The 9946-nt window shown below is 46.3% G+C and overlaps 1 protein-coding gene across 2 annotated transcripts in view; it reads right to left on the bottom strand.

Annotated features, from left to right (window-relative positions):
- Positions 1-469: 469 nt before the first annotated feature.
- Positions 470-9946, bottom strand: part of LOC138207954 (zinc finger protein 850) — a 22724-nt gene continuing 13247 nt past the window's right edge. For both annotated transcript variants that reach the window (XM_069165557.1, XM_069165558.1), the window contains exons 4-5: positions 8509-9371; positions 470-2767 (exon numbers count right to left, since the gene is read on the bottom strand). In XM_069165557.1, coding sequence (XP_069021658.1) covers positions 2337-2767; positions 8509-9371 — 1294 coding nt within the window. In that variant the 3' untranslated portion in view covers positions 470-2336. The remainder of the gene's footprint in view (positions 2768-8508; positions 9372-9946) is intronic.

The following is a 9946-nucleotide window of genomic DNA, read 5'->3' as shown; positions in this document are numbered from 1 at the left end:
AGTCGCTGATGTCAGGCTGCGTTATAATAAACCTGAAGTCTGTTTTCAGAGAGTTTCCTCCGAGACGAAGCTGCACGGCTCCCGACGTGAGCTTCGTCTGTGAAGGAAACTCTCGACGAGAAAAAAATCTATCTGAAAGTCAGTGAAGTTCATCAGAGAAAGAATCTTCTGTTTGTACGGAAGCCCAAGAGTGCCATTTAAAAAAAAAACTAAATATATTGCGGGACGTGAGATCTCTGCGTCTAATTTTAAATAATAAATCACAGATACGGTCTAAAATAGAATACCATGGTTGTAGATAATGTGTTTTAATTACTAAATGAAATAGATTTGTTTCTCATAATCAACTTTTATCGAGGTGACTTTTAACTAAGTTTAAATTCAAGAGATCAAATTTAACTTAGAAAATATTTCATAATTAATAAATACAATTTCATAAAGATGATAATATTTCTATAAATTACAGGATTGTTTTCCATAATCATAATTTAGTTACTAATTTCACATTAATTAAGACAGATATTAAGACAACTGTGTAAAAATACTTTTTTTTAATCAATTTAAAATGTCAAGTATTTAGTATTGAATGTGTTTTAATTCAATTTAATCCAATTTGTTTACAATTACTTTAAATTTTGAAAAATTGCAGAAAATAATAACTTTTCATATTTTGGTAAATGTTTGTTAAAACTGAGATATAATATCAAAATTATAAGATACTCAGATCTCAGTATTTCTTGACTTTATTATGATTTAAAAACTGAATTGTCTCATGATGACGAAAGGCATCACAAACCGCATTATTTTCATTTGCTAAAAGTGAGAAACGAAATGATAATTATTTCTCAAATTAATTCTCAATTAATAGCTGAGACTAATTTATTTTGAAGCCCAGTTTTTAACACAAGACAGTTTAATTTCTTCACAAACATGTGACTGAACTTTAAGAAATATTTTCTGATTGTGAGAAACAAACTTCACTGTAAGACAGAAACACGTGAAAAGTTTGAGTATAATTACAGGATAATAAAACATATGATAATGATAAAAAAAAAAAAAAACCTGTTCAGTAATTTTCTTTTCTTTTTTTTTTGTGGCAGAAATGGGCCTCTGTACAGTCGATTTCCTGTGTTTTGATTGGCTGCGACCAGGTGAGGATCCAGGTGAACCGTCGTCCAGCTTGTTAAACTCTGAGACCAGAAGCTCTCCGACCCGAGGTGGTCGTCCGGCGGGTCAAAGTTTATTCAACGTTCCCGCGGGTCGGATCTGCACCCGAACGCTCCGTCAGAGAATCGGAGGGTCGCGTGATCGGCGTGAAACGTCCGAGAGGAACATGAGACAGTCTTCATTCCTCTGCGGTGTAAGTACAGCTGGAACTTTATGGAAAAGTACATTACCCATAATCCACCTGTTCTTAGCGGCGAAGCGACACACCGATACCGTCCATCGGTCGCACCGTCCAATCACAGCAGACCAAAACTGGACTCCCTCTAGACTTTCCGTTCGTGATTCGAAGTGTTTGTGGAAACAGGAAGTTAAAAGTTTCTTCCTGACGTCAGAGAACGAAACGAATCGGAGAAAATTGGAAGTTCGAAGTTCGAAGGGAGAAGCTTCAGTTTCTGGGAGGAAGTCGTTCCGAGGAGGAAATGTTTGAGCGGTGAGGAAAGATCCGAAAACAAACCGAACCACCCGACTGTGAAACTGAACGCGTTAATATTTAAAACAAAAAAAAAGTATTCATAGCATTCAAACATTTCACGCAATTTAATTAAAATTTGATTTTAAAGATACAAAACTTTTGTGTCTTTAAAATGTTTTGTTCACATTTTGGTTTTTGGGTGGATCGAATAAACGGGCTACCGAATGCTAATCAGGCTAACTGTTTCCACCTGATTCCAGCCGTTTGTGCTGAGCAAAGCTAAGCTAACGAGCCTCGAGCGTTTGAACATTTACGATCGAAATCGGGATTCGACAGAAAAAAGAAATTACAATTTTGATTTATCATCAACGCCCATCATCTGTTTTTATTTACCATTAAAAGCGTCGGAGATTCGTACACGGCGCTTTTCGACGTCACGTGGCCGAGTATGAAGTGTGATACGTCGGATTCTTTTACGTTACCTTCAACCACGTATCCGAACCCGAACCGAGATCTTTTCCAAGATCTTTTCCGGATCGGAACCGCGTGGTTTTTGTGGTTCTCCGATCTACGTTTTCTTTTGTCGTCCGCTGACGTCACTTCGTTTTCTACTGTCTTTTTCTAATTTGATTTCTTCCCCCGGTTGAGTTTTACAGTCGGGCGTTCGGCCGGTTCCGAGAGGTCCGAGGACGGACCTTCAGAAGCGTCTGGAGGGGACGGACAGGAAGGCGGACACCGTCCCCCGGGACAGCGTCGGACCTCTCCAGTGCACCTTCATGTGGTGCCTCAGGTTGGACTTGGAGGAGAAGTCCTTGTCGCACTGCTGGCAGGAGAACGGCTTCTCCTTGGTGTGGATGCGTCGGTGGCAGACGAGCGCCGTGGAGACCCGGAAGGACTTCCCGCAGTCGGGGCACTGGTAGCGTTTGGGCTCGGTGTGGATGCGCCGGTGGTTCTTGAGGGACATCAGGTTGGGGAACTCCTTCTGGCAGGAGTTGCAGAAGTAGGTCCCGGTCTTGTGACTGTTCTTGTGGTTGAGCAGGGAGCTGGCGTGCCGGTAGGACCGCCCACACTGGTCACAGACGTGGGACTTGGAGCCGCCGCCGCCCCCCGAAACCACCGGCCTCAGATCTGAGAGGAGAGAAACCAGGTTCAGTTCAGACCAACGGGACATTTCTGTCGGATCAGTCAGACATTCTTTCTGCGGTTCGGACCGACGAGCGGCGACGGATCGGGAACTAAAATCTGCCCTCTGACGGATCGGCCATCTTTGGCTCTGGTCTGTTTTATCTCCTCTGTTTTAAAATTGAAAACGTGAAGTTGGGTCGAATCGTTCTGCAGAAGAACTGTGAGGCCGCAGCATCGATATGACGGTCGGTCAAAAAGTACTGAAGCAGGAGGAAGCAAAAAAAACCTTCGTGAGTTAAATATTCCAAGTTCCGTATTCTCCGTCAAAACGTTTTGGGGAGCAGGAAGAGTTCACATGTTGTCGTGTTGGAGAAGCCCGTTGCCACGGCGACGCGGTTCAGGTGGTTCGCGGCGAACGTTTTCCCCCTTCGGACGCCTCAGAAGGACCCGTAGGACTCGGTGTTGACAGTCTGACAACCAGCTAACAAACATCTCCTTTAACCAAATGCTTAAGAAAGCTAACAACCTGTTAACAAAGCTAAAAACTGCACATTTTGCCAAAAAGCAGCGAAACCCAACAGTTAACAATGCTAACAACCAGCTAATTTTGCACACAAAAAAAACAACAACAAAAAAAACAGCTGTACCTAAATGAAAACACAGCGAGCAACGCTAACAACCAGCTAACAAAGAGCTAATTTTGCTAAAAGCAGCTAAACGCAAAGTTCACACAACAGCTAACAACCAGCTACGAACGCTAACAGACAGCTAGCACCCCTCAGAGTCTTCAGAAGGTCCCGCTGGAACTCGGTGTTGACGGTCTGACTCTGGGGGGACAAATTCACGGTTGCACAAAGAAAACCCACCTGGTGTCTCCTGACACGACGCGCCTTCTTCGGTCTGGGACGGTGAAGCTCCGCCCCCTCTCGAAACGTTGAGCGTCACTCAGAAACACCTCGGGGGCCCGGCTCGTCGCTTCGTCGCCGTAGACTTTCTGAAGCGTTTCAAATGGCCTCCGTTGGCCGTTTCCACAGTTTGACCACAAAATCTGATGCTTCTCTGCTCCGGTTTCAGGTTTCCACGGCGACATCGCAGATGTTCACGCTAACATGTGGAACTCAGTGATGACGTTGAACCCTGAACACCTCCTCATGAAGGTTGTTGCTTCCTGCTGCTCCCATGTGCATCACCGTGCTGCGTTCAGGAACACTCTGAACTTATCGATCGCTCCTCTTACGTCCGACAAGTTTTGACTGTTTTGGTGTTTAAATGTCAGACCTGACCTCCCTACAAAATGTTCTTACTTTAGTTAAACCGTCAGTTAAACCGTTAACCAGACAGCTGTGATGTTTCAGCGTTAAACAGAGTTGAGGATTCTCTTTTATTACTTGCTCGAGTAACTCATTAATTCACAAACTAGTGAAACAAAAGTCCAGATTTTTCACCACTAAAGACTGCAGAGCGGTAAAATGCAGGGTTTTCTGAATGGACTCTGGTTCAGAGAGAGCGCATCATTTTAAAACACTCGGCTCAGAAGTCCAGTCGACTTCAAACCACCAAAAAGTCAGTAAAATGTTCACATCTTAGGGTTTTTTTTCCCTCCACAATTAATGTTTCTGTAAATCCCTCAGTCTTGTTCCCTTTCTTTTTACTGGGAGGTTTAATTTGATGGATTTTGAACGTCTCAGAAGAATCTTTAAAACTCAGCTCGTTATAAACTTTCCTGAACAAACAACCCAAAGACAGAAAACCTTCAACACCTGCAGAATAAATGATCAGTTGAACCGACGTCCGCTGAAAATATTGAATTAAAAACTTCTGTTTCATCCTCTCAGGTTTGTCGTAAAGTCGTGGTCGGAACCACAGAAGAAGAATCTTCTTAAAGGTACAGCGTCCTTTTTAGCACCTCGGGGCTTTCTCAAGGATTTTCTAAAACATTTTCTAAACTCGAGACTATAACTGCACTTTTTGCAGGATTTTCCAGACCGCTTTGACAAAGAAATCGCACGAGTAAGCGTTTTACAAACCGATGTTTTCAGCGAAGTATTAAGGCCACGTTAAGGAAAAAGATTTCGGTCAAAGATTTTTCAACTTCCAGAAGTTGAGGAAAACGTTTTAGATATACGTAAATCAAATTTCGTCCTTTTTTTTTTTTTTTTCAGAGCCTGAAGTCGGTGGTTTTAACTCTTCGAAGCCCTGCAGAGACTCTGAACGTGGATGTATGAGGACAGATTGAAAACACTGAGCTCCACCGTGTTTTTTTCAGCTATTTATTTTCAGTACTCAGCAGTAAGGGTTATAGTATATGGACAAGTTTTTCTGTTAAGAAATGAATTATCAAAACATAGTTTATAAAAGTGTATAGTAAGCATTACATATATATGCATGGAAACAAAAAAAGTTAGAACTCCAAACAAAAAAAGGGGGTTATAGCTGTTCCAAAGCAGTCGTCGTCTTCTTCTCTACAAACTATCTGAAATGCAGGCGGGAAAGTGTCCGAACAGAAAACCAACCGTGGTGGAGGAGAAAATAAAAATAGAGAATGTACAGTTATTATTTCTGTGTTTCTAGTTCACATGGACTCCTACAGCACTTGACGGTCACTGCACGGCTTTTCACTTTTTATCTTTTTTTTTTTTTAATTTATTTTATTTTTTTTTTTTTTAAACTAGCACCAGTGCTCCTGAAAACGCTGACAGACGGTGTTTGTCAAACACACTCGGGCTTCCAACAGTCCCAAAACAATTAAATAAAAAGGAAACAAAAACACCAATAAATACAAGAGGTTACCATAAAGTGTAACATAACGAAGGTTCAACGATGAGGGCTGAACGCACCTTTTCTGAGGCGTCCCTTTCCACGATGTGGGGGAGATAAATATGGAAGAATAAGAGGGGGGGAGGGGGAGAGGGGTGGAGGAGGGGGTGATGGGAAGGCTCGGCGGACAGAGCGTCACAACATCACGTGGTAAAAGACGGCGTGAAGTTTCCACCGCGTTTCAGTTCCTCGGTGGAAACACAGTCAAGTCTCAGCGGAGTCCTTCGGCTCCGACAGAACAGGGGCATTGTGGGTAGAGGAGGAGGGAGGGGGGAGGGGGAGGAGGGGTGTTTTACATCAACACAGCTCTAAACTCACACATCCTAAAGACTATCGCGGTCCAATACAAGTGTTAATAATAATCATATAAATAAATGCAGTACTACACGAGCCGTCCTCTTTTTTTCCTTCGAACAACGATTACGATACAAACGGGCCCGACAATTTACACCTTTCTCTACGCCTCCGTTCCTTTCAGTCCAATCAGAGACAGATCAGGGCCCGGCGGCACCTCCCTTTTCACACATGTGGACTCAGGAACCGGACCTGGACCCCGAGCGCCGGACCACGAGCACCCTCAGACCTGCAGAAGCAGCGGCGCCGGTGGGACCGAGGTTTATAGTTTTGATTAGCGGATTGTTTCGTCTGTGAAACTGTGGTACTTCCCGTGATCCAAACACTTCCCGGTATCACCGCCGAGCACGTGTCCCAGCTGCCGGTCCACTAGAGTGCCCTCTAGTGGACAGGTGGTGCGTTGCGTTTTCTGGTGTCGTACTGTACAGACACTTCCCGGAACAGAAACTCTGGAGCTTCGGTTCCGGCAGGAAGCGCCTGCTAGCAGAGTTAGCATGCTAGCAGAGTTAGCCTTTAAACTGCTAACTCCAGCGACACGTTTTAATCCCTGCTCACAGTGTACGGGTCAACAAGCGGCCACCAGATGGAGCTCACACTGGACGGAAGCACCAAGCCCCCCCCCCCCCACACTATGTTTAAACCACAGTTTAATAAAGTTTATTCAAACCTGATGACAGCGTTACTTTCACAGACAGGAAGCATCTTTTTAATGGCTACACGAAGAATTACAACACTTTAAACGTTTAAATTTTTCAAAATAAATGACAGAAATGGTAAGTTATATATTTCTTGTATTTCACCTGTCGAAACAAAAAACGTACAGAACCGTGAACTTTGCCCGTTGAGAGCTCTTAAAACTGTTTCTAAAAAAATTCAACGCCTGAAAATAGTTCATGGATTTAAAAGATCTGCAGATGAAGAATCTTTTTTTTTTATCGGACTGCAGAAGAGCAGAAAAAAAAGACTGAGGACGTTTGCGAACGCGTGAAAACTTCAGAACCGACTAAAACCAAATTCATCAACGTCATCAGGAGAACGCAAGATCCCGGTTTAATTATCTACTGTCCAACATGGAAAACTAGAAGACTGAATGTCAGAGATTTACTGAACTGATGCCGACTGAATTAAATTGAAACTTCACAGTCAGAAGTCCTCCCAGCTTTCATAGCTCATTGTACTTTCTGCTGATTGGCTCCCGAATCACAAGTGAAACCCGTTTTAATGTGATCAGAAGAAGCTGATTGATAAATATTAAGTTACAGCTTTTGTTGCTTTAAAAAAGTGAAATAAAATCGAGACATTTACAATATTAAAATGATTCGGTAAAGGATTTAAGCTCTTCGGTTTGACAGAAAAAGCTTTCACAAACAACAGGAAGCTTAAAAAAGCTGCGGTGCAAACAGCTTCCTACAGGAAGTTGAAAATAGTTTTTAAAAGCTAACCGCTCGAACTTTTCGGAGCTGCAGGAGAAAAACGCGTCATCGCTTCTCGACTTTTGGTTCGGTCGGCGCCGGGTCTCTCCGCTCTGAGTCGACGTGTGTGAACGAGGTGTCAGGAAGAGGTCTGTCGGGAAAGCTACAAGAATATGAAGCTCATATCTGAGCTGCAACACACACACACACACACACACACACACGCACACACACACAAAGACACACATTTAAAGCAGCCCCTCAGAGACCAGAGCGTCCGTCTTCAGTCCTAAAAGTTCCCACAAGTCATTGCTGGTTCCCGCCAAAACATGGAAGGTATAAAAAAACAAAAAAAATAAACTGCAGCAACTCTACGTGTTGGTGATAAAAACAGTTTGTTTGAACCGACTCGGTCTGAATGTGGTTTAAAAACACTGTGACGAAGGCCACGAGAAGACGTCATCCCTATAAACAGCATCAGTAACAGGATGGAGGCGGAACACAGGAAACAACTGCAGACCAAACAGCTCCCAAACGATCACAAGCATCAGACTCCCTCAGGCCCTTGTGTGGACCCTCAGAGCCCCAACGGACACCGCCACAGGACCCATGAGTCTCTACGAGCCGTGCTCTAAGAACCGGGCTCGGCTCGGTCGCTGTGGCCGCGCGGGGACCCGGTCCGAACGTTCAAGAAGCTCAGCTTGACGGGGCAACATGCAGCGGGGGGGTAAGGCAGGTGTAGTGAAGTCCATGCAGTTCAAAGAGACCACATCGAGTCCGTCTACAGTTCAGTCTGCCTGTCAGTCAGTCTGTGGGGGGCGGCCGGACCCAACCGGACCCGACCACAGCCCAATGGGAGCATCGCTGCAGGGCGTCAGTGAGGGAGTGTGTGTGTGTGTGTGTGTGTGTGCTCATCCTCCATTTTCAGGTCTCTTTGAGTGTGTGTGTGTGTGTCGTCATGCAGCCGGTCCTCCACACACACACGCCACAGCCACACATGGACAATGAGACAGAGGAGGGTGAGCAGGAGGAAGGTTAGGCTACGTTTGGCACATCCAGAAACCTTGGCATGTGACTCCCCTCCCCCTACCACCCCTCCCACCACCTTCCCCTCTCCCACCCCCATCCCTTTAGCTTATATGAAGGGGCCGCCGGGCATACCCAGGAAGTTGGGCGCACCCATGGCCATGGGATTGGGCGCCGTCGAGCCGCTCCAGTGCACCTTCATGTGGTGCCTCAGGTTGGACTTGGAGGAGAAGCGCTTGTCGCACTGCTGGCAGGAGAACGGCTTCTCCTTGGTGTGGATGCGTCGGTGGCAGATGAGTTGGGTGGAGACCCGGAAGGACTTCCCGCAGTCGGGGCACTGGTAGCGTTTGGGCTCGGTGTGGATGCGCCGGTGGTTCTTGAGGGACATCAGGTTGGGGAACTCCTTCTGGCAGGAGTTGCAGAAGTAGGTCCCGGTCTTGTGGCTGTTCTTGTGGTTGAGCAGGGAGCTGGCATGCCGGTAGGACCGCCCACACTGGTCACAGACGTGGGACTTGATGACCTCACTGTTGCCCCCTCGGCCTCGGGCCTTGGCCATGCTACTGGGGTTGAGTCCTTGCTCTTGCATCAAAGTGAGGTCCAGGCCTGACCCCCAGCCCAGCTCCTGGGAGCCCCCTGGACGGGGCTGCTGGGGTCTGGGCTGGCGGGGCTGCGGCGCCTGGCCGTGGGTGATCTCCATGTGGAGCCTGAAGCTGGCCTGAGTGGGAAAGGCTCGCTGGCAGGACCGGCAGGTCAGCTCCCGCTGCTTCTGGTGGACGCGCCGGTGGTTGTAGAGCTGGGAGGAAACGCGGAAGGCCTTCCCACAGTCGTGGCAGCGGTGGCGGCGCGTCTCGGAGTGGATACGGCGATGGTTTTTCAGGGCGAGCAGGTTAGAGTAGGTCTTGAGGCACACGGCGCAGTGGTAGATGCCGACAGTGTGGGTGTTCTTGTGGTTGAGGAGGGAGCTGGCGTGGCGGTAGGAACGGCCGCACTGATCACATCTGTGCAGAGACGAACAAGGAAGAACAAGGGGGGGGTGGGGACACGGGGGGCAAAGAAGAGAAAAAGGGAGATTAGTAACGGAAGATGGACGTCTGATTCCACTGTTCTAGCCAAATTAATCTCAGTTGCTGGTTACCACTTTTTCTTTAGTATTATTGAAAAACTTTAACGACTCATCAGCTAAGATGTTGCACATACAGGTATATGATCTGAAATCCGGCTTAAAGCTTTTAAAAGGAGACTACTACAAAGTGGTGTACCATTTACCGTAAGGACTTCTAGACAGGTCAGAGGGGAGAGGATTGCTGGGTGGGTGGGTGAGGGAGGGACATGAGAGAAACTACGGACAAACAACTGTAGGGAACTGGGAGGTATCTGCTGCTTCCTGCACTGCACAAATAAACAGCTTCATCCACATCTGAACCGTTTCAAAGACTTCTGAACATCGTGATGGGAGATGCGTCAAACATGCCCAAAGAACGCCTACCATGTCAGTTTATAGCGGCTACTGTTCGGTCGTAAAAGGATCCGTTAAGAGAGATGACCTCTGGACATGTGCAGTGCAGCTAGCTCC

This window comes from Embiotoca jacksoni, unplaced genomic scaffold (genome assembly GCF_022577435.1).
Source record: "Embiotoca jacksoni isolate LCO1_2020_lvr unplaced genomic scaffold, fEmbJac1.0.p SCAF_34, whole genome shotgun sequence".
NCBI lineage: Eukaryota > Metazoa > Chordata > Actinopteri > Embiotocidae > Embiotoca > Embiotoca jacksoni.
The sequence above is the reverse complement of the archived record's forward strand: the minus strand, read 5'-3'. Positions and strand labels throughout refer to the sequence as shown.